At 40.5% G+C, this 20000-nt stretch overlaps 1 protein-coding gene across 8 annotated transcripts in view; it reads left to right on the top strand.

Annotated features, from left to right (window-relative positions):
• The window catches only part of LOC123503312 (GATA-binding factor 2-like), a 52119-nt gene extending 47620 nt beyond the window's left edge, over positions 1-4499 (top strand). For 7 of the 8 annotated variants that reach the window (XM_045252988.1, XM_045252990.1, XM_045252987.1 and 4 more), the window contains exons 10-13: positions 386-549; positions 1472-1524; positions 2489-2711; positions 3233-4499. In XM_045252988.1, coding sequence (XP_045108923.1) covers positions 386-549; positions 1472-1524; positions 2489-2711; positions 3233-3290 — 498 coding nt within the window. In that variant the 3' untranslated portion in view covers positions 3291-4499. Of the gene's footprint in view, positions 1-385; positions 550-1471; positions 1525-2488; positions 2716-3232 lie in introns of those variants that run through there. The other variant, XM_045252993.1, reaches the window with a different exon arrangement.
• The last annotated feature ends 15501 nt before the right edge of the window (positions 4500-20000 follow it).

Here is a 20000-nt window from a genome sequence, read left to right as displayed (position 1 = left end):
ACACACACACACACACACACACACACACACACACACACACACACACACACACTCGTAAAATAAGGAAATGGTCCTTATCTGTCTACGTTGGTGTGTTCTCTCTCTCTCTCTCTCTCTCTCTCTCTCTCTCTCTCTCTCTCTCTCTCTCTCTCTCCATTTAATTAACTGCCTCTACTACAAATTAATGGAGTTTCTAGAGTATTTTCACAACTCGAAGGGAAATTTAACAAGGAACACAATATAGAAATGAAAAATACCACCAAAATTGAAATAAAATAATCCCTGTGGCTTTTAAAAAATTGTCTTAAAAGGAGAACAAAGCGTTTCAGAATAGCCCTCTCCCTCTCTGTCCCTCTCCCTCTCACCCCTCTCTCTTTCCCCTCAGGTCAGCCGTCCCCTTACCATGAAGAAAGAAGGACCAATTCAAACACGCAAGAGGAAACCTAAAAGCTCGTCTTCATCTTCTTCCTCTTCCTCCTCCGCCTCCCACCACCAACCGTCCCCCAGCCGCTACACCGCCTCCGCCTCCTCCTCCTCCCCCTCCGCCAGGTAAGAGTTATAATAGATAGGTAGATACAACGGTAGAGTGATAGTAGATACATAGATGGGTGAACAAACACGCCTAATAATATAAGTAGTATGCTAAATAGGTGAATAGAGTTGATTTTTTATATTTATTTTTATTTATACCATGTGGGCTTGTCACGGGAATTTCTGGGCTAAAAGGGGTACTTTTTGGGGTACCTCCTACCTCAAAGCCCACCCGCTAGGAAACCATTGCCCCGAGTGAGGAAGCCCAACCTACACTCGGACCGTGGACAGGATTCGAACCCGTGCGCTTGGAGACCCCTCGGACCCCAAAGCACGCATGGTTCCACTGTACAATTGCATAGATAAATAAAAATAATACTTAGTACAAAGATAAATAGATAATAAATTTGATAAAAGGACAGAGAAGGGATGTAAATAAGAGAGGAAATATGAAGATAGAAGAACAGATAGATAAATAAATAGATAAGCAGATAATAGGTAAATAGATAGATAAGTAGATGTACATAAAAGGAGATACACATTTATATATAAAAACAGAAAATGATAAATGAGAAGTCTTAAAGTAGCGAATCTTAGACATTGCAATAAAAAAAAAACATCAATTAGAATTCCACAAGTAAATGAATACATATGTTTAAAGAAGAGAAGGTGAATAAAAAGAGGAGATTCGAGAGAGGGGAATAAAACAAAACAAAAAATAATGAAGTAAATAACAGTACTCACCAAGATACTGCATTTTTAACTTCATTCTTGCGTCTGGAAAAAAAATAGAAGAGACTAATTATCATCATTAAAATATCTAACATTCTGAGTGATTAAATATACAAGACGTGATTATTAAAACAGCGAAGAGGTCATGCATAATTCTCTCTCTCTCTCTCTCTCTCTCTCTCTCTCTCTCTCTCTCTCTCTCTCACAGTGCAACCATGAGCGCCGCCACTTCCCTCAAGCACCACCAGGCACCAGCTTATGGTATGTAATAATTATAATAATAATAATAATAATAATAATAATAATAATAATAATAATAATAGTAATCAAAATAATAACAATAATAATAATGATAATGCAGTGTGTGTTTCACTGTTTGATCTGCTGCAGTCTCTGACGAGACAGCCAGATGTTACCCTACGGAACGAGCTGAGCTCATTATTTCCGATCTTCGGATAGGCCTGAGACCAGGCACACACCACACTCCGGGACAACAAGGTCACAACTCCTCGATTTACATCCTGTACCTACTCACTGCTAGGTGAACAGGGGCTACACGTGAAAGGAGACACTCCCAAATATCTCCACCCGGCCGGGGAATCGAACCCCGGTCCTCTGGCGTGTGAAGCCAGCGCTCTAACCACTGAGCTACCGGGCACGTGTCTGAATTACCGGGCACGTGTGTGTGTGTGTGTGTGTGTGTGTGTGTGTGTGTGTGTGTGTGTGTGTGTGTGTGTGTGTGTGTGTGTGTGTGTGTGTGTGTGCAGTTGTCACGTCTGTTTAAACATCTTTTCTTATCAGCTTCACAAATCTGGCATAACGTAACTCAGTCTAAGTCAATGTCACACAATATAACGCTATCTAATTCAAAACCTTAGTAAACCAAAGCCAGCATAATCAAACCTTACCTCACCTAAACCTCAGAACAAAATCCAAGAAGCTATTGGAACTTCTTGTGCTCTTCTTTCTTCCCCCTTCACCAGAACGTTCAGCTTTGATGTTAACAGACAAATCAATAAACACAGTAACTAACGCAATATAACCTTATCTAACTCCACTTAATCGAAATTAACCTAACCAAACTTAACGCAACCTAGCCAAACTTAACACGACCTTACCTAATCTAACTTACATAACCGAACTTAACCAAACCTAACTTAACCAAACCTAACCTAACCTAACCTAACCTAACTTAACCTAATTTGACTAAAACTTCTTTCTTCAGTTTCCACCGTCATCACCAACTACGCAGACCACCACGCCGCCGAGCACTATGCAGGAGGCGCCGCTGTGACACTCCATGACCAGGGCGCGCACCTCCTGACGGCCGGCGCTCACACCCTGCCCCACGCCGCCCCGACTCAGCTGGTGTCCTACCCGTCCCCCTCCTCCACCCCCCACCATGTGATCCCAAACTCCCAGCATCTGTCACACCAAGTTATGAAGCAGTGAGTATATGAGAGAGAGAGAGAGAGAGAGAGAGAGAGAGAGAGAGAGAGAGAGAGAGAGAGAGAGAGAGAGAGAGAGAGAGAGAGAGAGAAAGAAAGAAAGAAAGAAAGAAAGAAAGAAAGAGAAAGAAAGAAAGAAAGAAAGAGAGAGAGAGAGAGAGAGAGAGAGAGAGAGAGAGAGAGAGAGAGAGAGAGAGAGAGAGAGTATACATATGTCATTTATCTATCCGTACTCAAACACACATATACACACACTCTCTCTCTCTCTCTCTCTCTCTCTCTCTCTCTCTCTCTCTCTCTCTCTCTCTCTCTCTTAAAATTATCAAACTATTTCCTTCACTCACTCACCACCCTTCTCTTCCTTCCCACACCCACTTGCCTACACACATTCACCCTCTCTCTCACACTCACTCACTCACACACACACACACACACACACACACACACACACACACACACACACACACACACACACACACACACACACTCACTCACTCACTCACTCACTCACTCTCCCACAGGATCCCAGTTCTCGAGCCTCTGGAGGACACAAACATCAAGTACGAACACACGACATAAGGAGGGAAGAATAAATGAAGAAATGAAGAAAAGGAGAAGAAGAAGACAAGGAAAGACAACTAAAATCTTGACTTCAGGACATCTTCGCCTTACAACTTTGAAAAACAAGCTAATTTCTTAAGCACATAAGGACAATAGTGCCTTGCCTCTATCAGTACATCAGCTGTGCCCTTTCTATATATGCCAGGTTGAATTTAACTAGTCTCTTGTACTAGTTAAAAATATTAGTACCTGTTATCTCTGTCACGTATGTTCCCTAGTATTTGTAATAGCCCTAGCACGTGTCTACGCCTCCTAGTACTAGTTAGAGCATACATGAACCCTTTCAATGGGATATGAAACTATTAGCAGCACTAACGGTCATATTCAGAGACTCCTTGTTCCTCACTACGACATAGACAACCAGCCAAGTTTTCAAGACAGTTTCTCCTTATGAACAACTAGAAATCTTGCTAATCCATCACCAGAATCATAAAAAATACCCTTAAAAACTTGAGTGCCTTCAACTAGAGCCTTTGCATATAGTTGTCGTGATTGAGCAAAGCGTTTCTGAATACGGTTCTAAAAGTGATGTGTGTCTTTATAAGTATCGACAAGAAAGTTAGCAATGAGGAATACATTTTGCAGTATCTTCCCGGTTCAAGGATAAGATGTAGCTGCAGAAGAAGTAAAAGTGTCTCAGAGTGATCGGTAGCCAAGAAAAGGTGTACCAAGCGGCAGTCAAAGGGTCAACTAGGGCCACACATAACTATACCACACACTTGGTATATGTCACGTATATCTAATACTTGTTAAAACTCCTACTATGTCTTATCTAGAGAGACCAATATAACAGCTTACCCCATCCCCTTCACATGCTATAAAACACAGAGGCACTTTACTTAACACCTTGGCACTGTGATCTTGACCCTGGCACCGTAGTAGAGATCCTGGCACTCTTCCCTGGCACTAAGTCTAAGGGGCCGGCACTCCACTCAAGCCCCTGCCGTGGAATTGGAAGCTTAGGACGGTGTTAAATTGTGCCGATGTCTTGAGGCAGAGGATTATAAGATGACAGTTTGTGGCGAGGCGTTTAGTTAATGATGTACCAAAGAAAGAAGACGGCATTAGAGAGAGAGAGAGAGAGAGAGAGAGAGAGAGAGAGAGAGAGAGAGAGAGAGAGAGAGAGAGAGAGAGAGAGAGAGAGAGAGAGAGAGAGAGAGAGAGAGAGAGAGAGAGAGAGAGAGAGAGAGAGAGAGAGAGAGAGAGAGTTATAAAGCTTAACAATATGTCTTTTAAAATTGAAAGTAGAATATCAAATACGTTTACTAATTTTAAAAAGGCAGAGAAGTAAGTTTCAATGTAAAAATGAGAGAGAGAGAGAGAGAGAGAGAGAGAGAGAGAGAGAGAGAGAGAGAGAGAGAGAGACTAACGTAGACAATGGCATGAAAACGGTAAGATAAGAGAAAGTAGACGAGAGTTAAGATAATCTGCCTCGTATTTCCCGTGACGCAGGAAAACTTGAGTGAATAACACCCAAATACATTCCGATAAATAATGAAAGAAAAACAGTGAAAAAAAAAAGAAAGAGAGAGAGAGAGAGAGAGAGAGAGAGAGAGAGAGAGAGAGAGAGAGAGAGAGAGAGAGAGACAGGCATTACCTCGCGCGCATTATTGTATATTTTTAAGACGTTGTTGTTTCTTGTTGTTGTGTTTTGTTTTTTGGTGATTATACAAAGGTGTGTGTGTGTGTGTGTGTGTGTGTGTGTGTGTGTGTGTGTGTGTGTGTGTGTGTTTGAGGTAGAATAAAAAAAAAAGTTAAAGCGGAACGTGGCATCAGAGCATTTTCTGTAAATATTTGGCAACGCTGCGCAAAACAATAAAAAAAAAAAAAATCATTATTATTATTATTATTATTACTATTATCATTATTATTATTTTCATTGCTATTATCATTTTTCATTTCCCAGGTAACTTTCTCACAATTCTTTAATTTGAAAAGCTGTGTTACCTGCAGTGTTAACGTTTTCCACCGCTAACACAGACTGAGGCGTCGAGTGAGGGTGGGGGGAGGGGTAGGGGTGGGGATGATAAGGTCGGGGGCAAGGGGAGTGAGGCGAGAATGGGAAGAGGAAGGAAGGAGCGAGGGAGAGTGACGATAATTCCATTCCATTAGCTGTAAGTTTCCTCTTCATGATACTTTTTTCCCTTTTAGTTTATTTTGTTCTTATCTAATTACTTATCTCTCTATTTACATTCTCCGATATTCACTGCACATCTCTTCGTAATCCTTAACTTTTTTTTTATTTTTAGAGATAAAGAGAAAAAAATATATGGACATTTTTTTATCTATTACATTCCAAAAAAATACATAGACATTTTTATATCTATTACATTAAAAAAACTACACTAACACTTTTTTATCTACTACATAAAAAATACAGACATTTTTTAATCTATTACATAAAAATACAGACATTTTTTATCTATTACATTAAAAAAATACAAAGACATTTTTTTGATCTATTACATTCGAAGAAGGAACAAGTTTCTCCTTATTTTCTTATTTATCGACATTTCATTTCTCTTTTTTCTTTCTGTACATATTTCCAAAAGTTTTAGTTCACAATCGTCGGGCTGAAAAATATATATAAAAAAAATTGTATATAAAGAACTGAGACATACAATGATAGGATAAGATACCATAGAAGTTTGAAGTCTGTGTATTTGTCTGTCTGTCTGTCTGTCTGTTTTGCTGGATCCTTGTGTGTGTGTGTGTGTGTGTGTGTGCTGTGTGTATTTGTGTGTGTGTGTGTGTGTGTGTGTGTGTGTGTGTGTGTGTGTGTGTGTGTGTGTGTGTGTGTGTGTGTGTGTGTGTTTATATTAATATGTATGGGTAGTAAGCGGTTATTTCTATTTTTGCTTAGCGTTTTAACATATTAGAGAGAGAGAGAGAGAGAGAGAGAGAGAGAGAGAGAGAGAGAGAGAGAGAGAGAGAGAGAGAGAGAGAGAGAGAGAGAGAGAGTTTATTTTCACCCTACCTTAGCTGTATATAATTGTAAATAGAGTCAGTGAGAGAGCACACGAGTGGAAACTACAAGATGATGTTTGTCGGACGTGTAAAGTAGTGCCTTTGTAAACCTTCCTGTGGCTTGTGTTTGAAATACCTGGAGAAGGAAATACCTGCCTTTTAATTAACCTGGGAGAGAGAGAGAGAGAGAGAGAGAGAGAGAGAGAGAGAGAGAGAGAGAGAGAGAGAGAGAGAATGTCAGACCAGAACTCCCAATCAAACTATTTTTTTTCTGCACACATATACGCACGCACATACATACATACATACATACATACATACATGCATATATAGATACTGAGAACATATGCCTATAATACTCAGTGCATTTACATACATTCATTCAGAGTGGTCTTAAAAATACGTATGGAATTTAAGGCAAGAGAAATTTACCGCATCCCAACCACAAAAAAAAAAAAAAAAAAAAATGGAAATAGCCAAAAAAATAAGATTATACACACACACACACACACACACACACACACACACACACACACACACACACACACACACACACACACACAGAGAGAGAGAGAGAGAGAGAGAGAGAGAGAGAGAGAGAGAGAGAGAGAGAGAGAGAGAGAGAGAGAGATGCTGGCTGGCAAGGGAATAAAAAGAGCAAGGGAGGAGGAGAAGGAGGAGAGATGAAACAGGTCGGGGGGGCGGGAGGGGGGGCGGGAGGGGGGTCAGTATGGGGCGGCACTTGAGATAAGGGAGAGTGAGATAGTGAGGGAGGGAGATAACACGTCACCATGAATCATTCCTTAAGATGCCCCGTCGGAAGCTGGCTCTCTCTCTCTCTCTCTCTCTCTCTCTCTCTCTCTCTCTCTCTCTCTCTCTCTCTCTCTCTCAGTGATACATTAGCTGAAGGGGTTGGAGGTAGTGAATATAGTGCAATAAAATGTGTTAATAATTACTACTACTACTACTACTACTACTACTACTACTACTACTACTACTACTATTACTACTACTACTACTACTGGAATTATTACTCATCATTCTTGGTAATTGCGAAAATAAAGGTGTAAAGAGAGAGAGAGAGAGAGAGAGAGAGAGAGAGAGAGAGAGAGAGAGAGAGAGAGAGAGAGAGAGAGAGAGAGAGAGAGAGAGAGAGAGAGAGAGAGAGGTAGCAATATAATCTTTGAATCATTGAAGGATACGATTGAAGGTAAAAAAAGACCTGGTGTTGACGAGGAGGAGGAGGAGGAGGGGGAGGAGGAGGAGGAGGAGGAGGAGGAGGAGGAGGAGGAGGAGGAGGAGAAGGAGGTCGTGGCTCTGATATCAAAACAGGACAAGTGCCAGCCTTACAAACAGCGACAGGGCGTAAAGAAGATAGCTGAAAGGAGGAGGAGGAGGTGAAGGAAGAGGGGGAGGAGGAAGAGGAGGAAGAAGAAGAGGAAGAGGAGAAAGATGAAGCAGAGGAGGGCGAACAGGAGGAGGAGTAAAAATAATAGAATATGAGAGAAAAGGATTAGTTTGATATAAGTCCCGTAAACCAGATAGAAGAGAGGAGGAGGAGGAGGAGGAGGAGGAGGAGGAGGAGGAGGAGGAGGAGGAGGAGGAGGAGGAGGAGGAGGAGGAAATGGTGGTATGGGTGGAAAGATACATGAAAAGGATGAGGTCTTAAAATAACAAAATGCAATGAATGAACTGTGTGTGTGTGTGTGTGTGTGTGTGTGTGTGTGTGTGTGTGTGTGTGTGTGTGTGTGTGTGTGTGTGTGTGTGTGTGTGTGTGTGTTACTATCCTCACAATACAAAAAAAAGTGTACTAGGAAATATCAAACGTAAAACAATTGAAAATAACGAAATGAAAAAAAAAACGAACAATCTAATGAGAGAGAGAGAGAGAGAGAGAGAGAGAGAGAGAGAGAGAGAGAGAGAGAGAGAGAGAGCAGCGTTATCAGTTCACGGCGGTACAGACACCCTACCCTATGCTAAACTTCTGCCAAGGGATACAAGATGCAGAGGACGAGCATTCATCACTTCTACGTGTTAAATCTTCCTTAAACCTTCCTCCCGCTTAGACGTATCCGATAACTGATACTTCTCCGACAGGTGGTGCTGCTTCAAAGGGGGAGAGTGAAGGGCACAGGAAATATTGATGTAAATGTTGTGTTTTTGATTGGAGAAGTAAAAGGTGAGATGTGATTGGATAGTGTGTGTGTGTGTGTGTGTGTGTGTGTGTGTGTGTGTGTGTGTGTGTGTGTGTGTGTGTGTGTGTGTGTGTGTGTGTTGTTTCTATTTTTCGTGTGTGGTTTTTCATAATATGTTTTCATTACTGCATATACACACTCACCCACCCACCCACCCACCCACCCACACACACACACACACAGACAAACACTAATGGCTTTAAGAGATATGCTCCTTTTACCCTTCTCTCTCTCTCTCTCTCTCTCTCTCTCTCTCTCTCTCTCTCTCTCTCTCTCTGCCAGCCAAACTTTATCCAGAAACTATTTCTACCAATTTGCTCTTTGTCTGACAAGAGATAGTGGCAGTGGTGATGGTGGTGGTGATGGTGGTAGTAGTAGTAGTAGTAGTAGTAGTAGTAGTAGTAGTAGTAGTAGTAGTAGTAGTAGTAGTAGTAGTAGTAGTAGTAGTAGTAGTAGTAGTAGTAGTAGCACTGTCGGTGATAGTGGCGGTGGTGGTAGTAGTAGAAGAAGAAGAATACAGAGAATTACAATGGAAGGTCAAACAACAAGAGAGATTTAGGTCAATGCGAGTCTGTTTGGTAACTGCTTCTAACTAACCACAGGGCAGAGACACGGGACAGCACACCGGATGACTCCCTACTGGTAATCCTATACGCCTATCTGAAAATTAACACAATAATAATAAAAAAAATCGCTATCTGCAAAATAAATGTCGTTTTAGTAAATTACTTTTTTGCACCATAAGGAAGTTTGTTTAGAAGTAGATTTTAATTATTTGTCTATTTCATTTTTAAAGTTTCAGTTGAATTTACTGTTTACAATATCTTAAGAAAGTTTGTTCCAGATATTTACAACGCGACTAAAGGAAAGCTTCGACTTAAGGAGATTTGAAACATGTATTGGTAATCTTAAATCCAGTATTTGGCATCGGATTAACAATGATCAATGACAATAACTACAACGCGAGTAAAGGAAAATGCTTCGACCTAAAAGATTTGAAACATCTATTGGTAATCTTAAATCCAGTATTTGGCATCGGATTACAATGATCAATGACAATAACTATTATCGTCAAAAATGCTCAAAACTCTCATTGGGTCTCCTCATATCCTGGGTTCCGTGATTCCACATAGGTTTAGTTCACTGAGTCGTTCCTCGTAACATTTATCATACAATCTTGGGAAGTTTAGTAACTCTGAGGTGTATCTTCTCTAGTCTGTCAGTCTCTCTCTTCCTAGTACGGTGAGCAGAGCAACACACAGTAGCCTAGATGAGAACCTACCAGTGATTTATAGAAAGTAAGGAGAAAGTTTTTTTTTCCGATATAAATTCAAAAGATTTTCCAATAAAGAGAGGAGAAGGAGAAAAGAATATACAGTCTCTCTCTCTCTCTCTCTCTCTCTCTCTCTCTCTCTCTCTCTCTCTCTGCCTCGCCTCCTTTATCTTCTCTTCCCCTTCCATTCCTTCCTCTCCACACGCTCACCCAAACACCGTCAGCGTGAAAAAGTGCAGACAATGGAGCGAAGAAGGAAAATATATTACAGTAAGAGGCAACCATGAATCCACTTCAAAGAAAACGGGAGGCGAGATAACTACTTCCTCGTTTTCTTTTTTTGTCTTTTTTTTCAGGTGTGAGACTTAAATATTTTGAGAGCACACGATGGGACGAGGCAGACGAGGCAATACGAGGATAAACAACAGAATAATAACCGTGTGAATAATAAGAGGAGACGAAAAGGATTAAGATTACGAATAGAAAATGGAAGAGTACCTGTAGAAAACGAGGGGGTGGAAAGAAAACGTCTATGGCACATGTGTGATTAAAAGGTACACTTAACAATATTCCCTCTGCCACTCTCCCTCTCTCTCTCTCTCCCTCTCACTAAGGAGCAGGCTAATTTATTAATATCCCCCCAATGACAAGGGAAAGATAAGAGGGAGGATTCATTATCGACCAACTGATAAGGAGAGACATTTATATACTATTTTTTTTTTCTACTCACTTTTTGTCAACATAATTACTGCACCATAAACTGACTTGGCTGAGGAAGACACCACGCAGCTCTGGCTTAGGGAGGGAGAGAAGGAGAGGAGGAGGAGAGGAGGGAGGGAAGGAGAGAAAGAGGAAGACACACAAGTTAGGAACAGTGGAGTAGAAACAGAGGAGATGAAAGCTAAGGAAAACAGTTGGAAATATGAAGGGTAGGTAAGAGAGAGAGAGAGAGAGAGAGAGAGAGAGAGAGAGAGAGAGAGAGAGAGAGAGAGAGAGAGAGAGAGAGAGAGAGAGAGAGAGAGAGAGAGAGAGAGAGAGAGAGAGAGAGAGAGAGAGAGAGAGAGAGAGAGAGAGAGAGAGAGAGAGAGAGAGAGAGAGAGAGAGTGAAATGAAGAAAGGAACAAAAGGAATATAGGAAAAAAATGAAGAATGAAGGATGATGGGCAGAAGAAAAATTTAAAAAGGAAATTGAATTGAAGGAAAAGGAGAAAGGAAAAGAAAATAATCAGAGGAAACAAACGAGGAAAGGGGAGGAAAAGAGAGAGAGGAGAGAGGAAAAGGGAGAAAGGAAACGAAGAAGAAAAACACAAGATAAAGAAACTCTCGACACACACACACACACACACACACACACACACACACACACACACACATCCATACATTCCCAGGTGCCAAGCAGTGCCAAAACAGTGCCAGAAACTAACATACACAACGCTGCAGTCCTTTCCCTCACCACCACTGCCAAACCCATAGTGCCAACCACCACCGCCACCACCACCATCACCACCACCATCACCACCACCATCATCACCACCACCACCACCACTACCATCTCGAGTTTCATCCACAAGAGCAATGAACGAAAAGAACAAGCAGTGCCACTCTCTCTCTCTCTCTCTCTCTCTCTCTCTCTCTCTCTCTCTCTTACCAAGGAAAGATGGGATGCCAGCCGTCTCTTAGTGCCTAGACCAGTGCCACTCAAGGGTAGGAATGCCACCAGTGCTAAGGTCAGAGTGCCACAAGGAGTGCCATCTGCTACAGTGGTGCCAGCAGTGTTCTGAAGTGTTGGTGTAGTGGTGGCAACATTGGCACCACTAATATACTTTTCCATCCCTGTGTTTACCTGTGTCTCTGTCTACCTGTTACCTGTCTGTCTACCTGTTACCTGTGTGTCTGTCTACCTGTTACCTGTGTCTGTCTACCTGTTACCTGTGTCTCTGTCTACCTGTAACCTGTGTCTCTGTCTACCTGTTATATGTGTCTGTCTACCTGTTACCTGTGTCTCTGTCTACCTGTTATCTGTGTCTGTCTACCTGTTACCTGTGTGTCTACCTGTTACCTGTCTGTCTACCTGTTACCTGTGTCTCTGTCTACCTGTTACCTGTGTCTCTGTCTACCTGTTACCTGTGTGTCTACCTGTTACCTGTGTCTCTGTCTACCGGTTACCTGTGTATCTGTCTACCTGTAACCTGTGTCTCCGTCTACCTGTTACCTGTGTCTGTCTACCTGTTACCTGTGTCTGTCTACCTGTTATCTGTGTCTATCTACCTGTTACCTGTGTGTCTACCTGTTACCTGTGTCTGTCTACCTGTTACCTGTGTGTCTGTCTACCTGTTATCTGTGTCTCTGTCTACCTGTTACCTGTGTCTGTCTACCTGTTACCTGTGTCTGTCTATCTGTTACCTGTGTCTCTGTCTACCTGTTACCTGTGTATCTGTCTACCTGTTACCTGTGTCTCTGTCTACCTGTAACCTGTGTCTCCGTCTACCTGTTACCTGTGTCTGTCTACCTGTTACCTGTGTCTGTCTACCTGTTACCTGTGTCTCTGTCTACCTGTTACCTGTGTATCTGTCTACCTGTTACCTGTGTCTCTGTCTACCTGTAACCTGTGTCTCCGTCTACCTGTTACCTGTGTCTGTCTACCTGTTAACTGTGTCTGTCTACCTGTTACCTGTGTCTCTTTCTATCTGTAACCTGTGTCTCTGTCTACCTGTTACCTGTGTCTCTGTTTACCTGTTATCTGTGTCTGTCTACCTGTTACCTGTGTCTCTGTCTACCTGTTACCTGTGTCACTGTCTACCTGTTACTTGTGTCTCTGTCTACCTGTTACCTGTCTGTCTACTTGTTACCTGTGTCTGTCTATCTGTTACCTGTGTCTCTGTCTACCTGTTACCTGTGTATCTGTCTACCTGTTATCTGTGTCTGTGTCTACCTGTTACCTGTCTGTCTACCTGTTACCTGTGTCTCTGTCTACCTGTTACCTGTGTCTCTGTCTACCTGTTACCTGTCTGTCTACCTGTTACCTGTGTCTCTGTCTACCTGTTACCTGTGTCTCTGTCTACCTGTTACCTGTGTCTCTGTCTACCTGTTATATGTGTCTGTCTACCTGTTACCTGTGTCTCTGTCTACCTGTTACCTGTGTCTCTGTCTACCTGTTACCTGTGTCTCTGTCTACCTGTTACCTGTGTGTCTACCTGTTACCTGTGTCTGTCTACCTGTTACCTGTGTCTCTGTCTACCTGTTACCTGTCAGTCTACCTGTTACCTGTGTATGTCTACCTGTTACCTGTCGGTGTACCTGTTACCTGTCGGTGTACCTGTTACCTGTGTACGTCTACCTGTTACCTGTCGGTCTACCTGTTATCTGTGTCTGTCTACCTGTTACCTGTGTCTATCTACCTGTTACCTGTGTCTCTGTCTACCTGTTACCTGTGTGTCTACCTGTTACCTGTGTCTCTGTCTACCTGTTACCTGTGTCTGTCTACCTGTTACCTGTGTCTCTGTCTACCTGTTACCTGTGTCTCTGTCTACCTGTTACCTGTGTCTCTGTCTACCTGTTACCTGTGTCTCTGTCTACCTGTGTCCGTAGTACTTGCTGTGTCTGTGTCTGGTTGTGGTGCGGTGCTGAAGAATTTAGTTACTCGACACGTTCGCTTCGACTTTTTCTTTTCTTTTTTTCTTTTCATGTATATGTCAGAGATCGGAAAGGACAAATGTGGAGAAAAGAAAGCGGGAAAAGATCTCTCTAAAATGCAGTTCCCCCGAAAAAAAAAGTTAGTCTGAGCACTTTCTGAAATTATTTGAAATGCTGTAACCAGAAAAAAATTTGTTGGATTTTAATGGATTTTGGGGATTGTAATGGATTTTAGTGGATTTTGGGGGATTTTAATGGATTTAGGGATTTTAATGGATTTTAGTGGATTTTGGGGATTTTTGGGGATTTTAGTGGATAAACACTTTCTGAAATTATTTGCAATGCTATCACCAGAAAAAAAATTAAAGAGAAGATACACACCATAGAAAAAAAAAACCCAGGTATTTTCTATGGTGTCTTGAAATGTCGCCCTCCCAAAAGGAAATAAAAAATGGGAATCCCTCTAATGCTAAAAAAAAAAAAAAAATAAAAAAAACTATCTATTTTTTAAGATGTGTTGATAGCCCTCCAGGGAAGCACCGAGTCCCAGGCAAGGATGAAGTAAAGAAACAAGAGAACAGTTGAAGCGCAAGAAAAGTTCATGCGCTCATCAGTTTTGCGTTAGAAACAAGAAGCATTAGAAAAACAAGTAAAAGAGATCAAAAGTCTATCACCTTCGTACTAAAATCAAGAACTAATTTAAAAGTAAACCAAAATAGATAACCCTTCGTCTTTAAGTCCCTCGATGTGTTAGAATGGCACTGAGCACACCTAACACTTGTAATCCAATCCCCTGATGTGTTAGAATGGCACTGAGCACACCTAACACTTGTAATCCAATCGACAGCTTCAAACAGTGGTTGATGAGTGGAACGGTCTCAGTGGTCATGTAGTCAGGGCTGAGTCAATAGGGAGCTTTAAAAGAATGTAAATAAGCTCATAGATGGGGATGATAGATGGAAATAGGTAGCTTAAACACACAGGGACTGCCTCGTATAAGCCTGCACGGTGGCCTCTTGCAGCTTCCCTATTTTTTTATGTTCTTATGGACATCTTCAAGCTTTCTGAAATGGTTTGCTAATTTCTATGACACTTTAATTTGAATGTAAGAAAGATGGCACTGAAAACATTATAACCATCCAATCTAACCTCCTGAGAACGTAACAATGCTGCCGAATTCAAGGTGTAAGAGTGAGTGTGGAATATTACTCAGCTATTAAAGACTTCTAGCAGTGTCATGCACCAATAAAGCCTCCAATTGTGCTCCACCTGTAGCTTCCCTTAACCGACGGAGGCGCAGAAGGAAAGACAAGGGTAATGGAATAGAGTGCTGTATATTCGGAAATAAAAGAGTTAATTTGAAGGAAGAAAACAGAGAAAGATAACAAAGAGGAGTAAATAGTGCAAGGAAGGTATAGAAGGAAAAACAACAATGGTAATTAAATAGAGAGAACCAGGGGAAAAAATACGTTACATTGAAGGAAAGAGGACAAAGAAGAAAAACGATAAGGAGGTGAGAAGTAAACATTGTAAGGGGAGGACCAAAAGGAAAAACAAGGGTAATTAAATAGAGAGAACCAGCTGCGTGCATGTTCGGGAAAAAAAATACATTACACTGAAGGAAAGAGGAGAAAGAACAAAGATAAAAAGTAGAGGAGGAAACTGTGATAATTAAGGAAGCGTAGAAGACAACAAGGGTAATGAAATAGAAGGAAGCAAGTGTATGGTCGGAAAAAATGAGTTAATCTGAGTGAAAGAGAACAAAGAAGAAAGAGACCGGTCCGAGTGTAGGTTGGGCTTCCTCACTCAGGGTAATGGTTTCCTAGCGGGTGGGCTTTGAGATAGAGGTACCACAAAAAGTATCCCCTTTAGCCCATAAATTCACGTGGAAAAGCCCTCATGGTATAAAAAGAAGAAGCAGAAGAAGAAAGATAACAAGGAGGAGAGGAGGAAACAGTGTAAGGGTAAAACAGAAGGAAAAATAACAAAGTAAAAACAAAGATATATCACACTGAAGGAACGAGAACAAAGAAGAAGAAGAAAGAAAACAAAGAGGAGAGGAGAAAACAATTGGAGGCAGCGTAGAAAACAAAAGAACAGAAGAAACTCTGAAGAAAAGAAAACAAAGAAGATAACAAAGAGGAGTAAATAGTGTAAGGGAGGTGTAGAAGGAAAAACAACAAAGGGAATGATATAGACGGAACCAGGTGAATGTTGGCTTGAAAAAAAAAAAGAAGAAAAGATAAGAATATATAACACTGAAGGAACGAGAACAAAGAAGAAAGATAACAAGGAAGAGAAGAGAAACAGCAAGAAACAAGACAACAAGGAAAACTAAACAGAGGGAACAAGGTGAATGCTGGGAAAAAAAAAAAAAAAACATATTACACTGAAGCAAGAAGAAGAAAGACACAAAGAGGAGAGAAGAAAACAGTTCAAGGCAGCACAGAAGACAAGGGTCATGAAATAGAGAGAACAAGGTGAAGGTTAGATAAGTTAAAGATAAATATTTATTACACTAAAGAAACGAAAACAAAGAAAAAGGAAAACAAAGAGGAGAAGAGAGGAGAAAATAGTACAAGGGTAGCACAGAAGACAAGGGTCATGAAATAGAGAGAACAAGGTGAATGTTAGGGAAAAAAGTAAAGATTTGTTATGCTGAAGAAATAAGAGGAAATAGGACAAGGAAGGGAGGAGGAAACAGTGCTAGAGTTACATGCAAAATAGAGGCAACCAGCGGTGTGTTACATACATAAAGGAAGGAAAAGATAAAGATAAGATACAACAGTTGATGAAAAAAAACAACATTCTAAACGAAACGTAAGAAAATTATTATTGATCTTTCGCTTTTTGGAAAATAAATCAGTGACCAGATATAAACAAAATGAAAATATGAAAAAAACTACAACAGGAAATAAGGAAATGAATAAAAAAAAGTATCATAAAAGACCTAAAAATCATTGAAAAATTTACGCAATTAAAAGAAAAAATAAGTAACAAAAAAAAAACGACAAGAAATCTCAATACTGATAAATTTTACGAAGAATGAATAAAAACGAGAGAGAGAGAGAGAGAGAGAGAGAGAGAGAGAGAGAGAGAGAGAGAGAGAGAGAGAGAGAGAGAGAGAGAGAGAGGAAGAAAGGATGGAAACTAGAGGAAAATATGGGAAATAAGGAAGACAAATAAAAAAAGAAGGAAGAAGGAAGGAAAGATAATAGAATGACGAAAAAAGGAAAAAAAAAAGAAGGGAAAAGGGAGAATGGAAGAGAAGAAAATGAAAAAAAAGCAAACGAAAAGGGGATGAGAGGAAATGAAAAAAAATGAAGAAAAGGCAAAAGGATGAGAAAAGGTGGGAAAAGGAAAAACTGGACAGATAAAGAGAGGAAGGGGAAAAAAAGGCAGAGGAGAGAAAAAGAAGAGGAAAAAGAGGAAGGGAAAAAAAAGAAGGAAGGAAAATGACAAAAGACAAACATATACCAAGAGAGGCAATTATTTCCTACGGCCAGCTGGTATGCGCCATCTGAGAGGAGGGAGGGAGGACGGGGAGGGAGGAAGAAGGGAGGGAGGGAGGAGGGAGGAAAGGAGAAAGAACTTTGCTTGTTAGTGGGAAGGTCAATGTATGTACGAACACACACACACACACACACACACACACACACACACACACACACACACACACACACACACACACACACACACACACACACACACATGAAAAATATTTAAAGAAACGAGCAAAAAATATTAAAGCAAACAAAGAAACAGTCACATGTACGTATTTTATAGCCAACTTACACACACACACACACACACACACACACACACACACACACACAAAAAAAACGCAAAACGAAAGAGCGTTCATGTATCAACACGCACACACACACACACACACACACACACACACACACACACACACACACACACACACACACACACACACACGTGGATAAATAAATAAACAAACATTATGTCGAAAACTAACAGAAACACAAACAAGTAACGATTCAGGAGAGAGAGGAAATTATTGAGGAAAATCATGAAAAATCTATAAAAAAAAAAAACATAATAAAGGAATAAGGCAAGATAAGTAAAACAAAAACATTACAGGGTAAAAATTCTCTCTCTCTCTCTCTCTCTCTCTCTCTCTCTCTCTTGTAAGATTTATATTTAGATGCGTGATGTGTGTGTGTGTGTGTGTGTGTGTGTGTGTGTGTGTGTGTGTGTGTGTGTGTGTGTGTGTGTGTGTGTGTGTGTGTGTAAATACAAATCTTGTAAATTATGGCATTTCGAAGAAGAAGAAGAAGAAGAAGAAGAAGAAGAAGAAGAAGAAGAAGAAGAAGAAGAAGAGAGAAGAAGAAGAGAGAGAGAGAGAGAGAGAGAGAGAGAGAGAGAGAGAGAAGCTCTTATGTCTGAGAGAGAGAGAGAGAGAGAGAGAGAGAGAGAGAGAGAGAGAGAGAGAGAGAGAGAGAGAGAGAGAGAGAGAGAGAGAGAGAGAGAGAGAGAGAGAGAGAGAGAGAGAGAGAGAGAGAGAGAGAGAGAGAGAGAGAGAGAGAGAGAGAGAGAGAGAGAGAGAGAGAGAGAGAGAGAGAGAGAGAGAGAGAGAGAGAGAGAGAGAGAGAGAGAGAGAGAAGGAGAGAGAGAGAGAGGGAGGGGAGAGGAGAAACCCTAGCAGCACCTACCCTCTCCTCTCCCTTACTCTCCCCTCACCCTAAGTTACGGTCACACTCTCACTATAATTATCGACACACACACACACACACACACACACACACACACACACACACACACACACACACACAGCAAGCCAGGCCAGTCTTTCTGAAGTGGTTGGTGAAAGCAAGTGTTGATCAAGGAATGAATGAAGGAAAGAAAAGGAAAGGAAAAGGAAAAGAAGGATAATAATGGATTGAATTATCTAAAGTTCAAAGAGGTGAGAGGGATAAAGAAATGATGTCAATGTGGAGAGTTGTGTGTGGATATTGAAGAGTGTGCTGGGAAAATGCAAGGATGGGAATTATTTGATTGGATTAGAAAAAGAGCAGTAAAAATGTGCAAAAAAAAAAAAAATAGATTGAATTAGGAAAAAAAATGAAAAATAATAATAATAATAACAACAACAACAACAACAACAACAACAATAACAACAACAAAAGAGATGTAAAAATGTGCAAAAAAATTGATCGGATTAGAAAAAAAAATTAAATGCTGAAGAAAACAATAATAATAATAACGACAACAACAACAACAACAACAACAACAACAACAAGAACAACAACAAAGGAGAAGTAAGAATGTGCAAAAAAATAGATCGGATTGGAAAAAGAAGAAAAATGTTGAATTAAAACAACAATAACAACAACAACAACAACAACAACAACAACAACAACAACAACAACAACAACAAAAGAGAAGTAAGAATGAGGGGAAAAATTGCTTAGATTAGAAAAAAACAATAAAAATGTGAAAGAAAAAACAGCAATAACAACAACAACAACAACAACAGCAACAATAACAACAACAATGATAACAACAACAATAGTAACTAAAATAAACTTACAAACAAAAAAACTTTATTGAATTGAATGAAAATACTGCACTGTCTGTCTGTCCGTCTGTTGTCTTTGTCTGTGTCCATCTGTGAGAAAAAGACAAACGGAAAGACAGACAGACAAACACACAGACAGACAGCTGGAGCAAACCCTTAATATCGGAACACCTGAGTTAATTACAAATAACACCTGAGCTTTTATTGTTCTTTTCCAGGTAAAGTTTGTAGAGCTGGTCATAATCGTACAGGCAAATACACAGACAGACAGACAGACAGACAGACAGACAGCTGGAGCAAACCCTTAATATCGGAACACTTGAGTTTATTACAAATGGCACCTGAGTTTTTATTGTTCTTTTTCAGATAAATATTCTAAAGCTGGTCATAATCGTACAGACAGACAGACAGACAGACAGACAGACAGACAGCTGGAGCAAACCATTAATACCTAAACAACTGACTTAATTACAAATGGCCCCTGAGTTTTTATAGTTCTTTTCCAGGTAAAATTTCTAAAGCTGGTGATTATCGTGCAGATAGACAGACAGACAAACACACACACAGACAGACAGACACTTGAGTTAATTAGAAATGACACCTGAGTTTTTTTATTGTTCTTTTTCAGATAATGTTTGTTTATCATTTTTAATTATCGTGAGACATTTTGTGACGTGTGAAATAATCGTATGTTTTTTTTTCATCTTTTTTTTATTTTCTTTCTCTTTTCATCTTCCTCCTTCTTCCTTCCCTTCTTCTCTGTTTGAAAACTTGTGTAGTAGAAAAGGACACCAAGTCATTTTTCAAAGGCTTGTTCACTTTCCTGGACCACTTGTAGTTAAACACCTCTTTGTCTGTCTGTCTGTATGTCTGCCTGTCTGCATCCTCCTCTCTCTCTCTCTCTCTCTGTCAATTCATTCCCTCACATTATCACATTCCGTCTTTCATTCCTCTCTCCTTCTTCCTCCACCTCCTCCCCCTCCTCTCGTTTCTCTTGTACTCTCAACTCCATCTCCTCTCGTCCACCACCACCACCACCACCACTACCACCA

Source organism: Portunus trituberculatus, chromosome 13, assembly GCF_017591435.1.
Source record: "Portunus trituberculatus isolate SZX2019 chromosome 13, ASM1759143v1, whole genome shotgun sequence".
NCBI classification, from domain to species: Eukaryota; Metazoa; Arthropoda; class Malacostraca; order Decapoda; family Portunidae; genus Portunus; species Portunus trituberculatus.
This window is presented reverse-complemented; position numbering and strand designations above follow the sequence as displayed.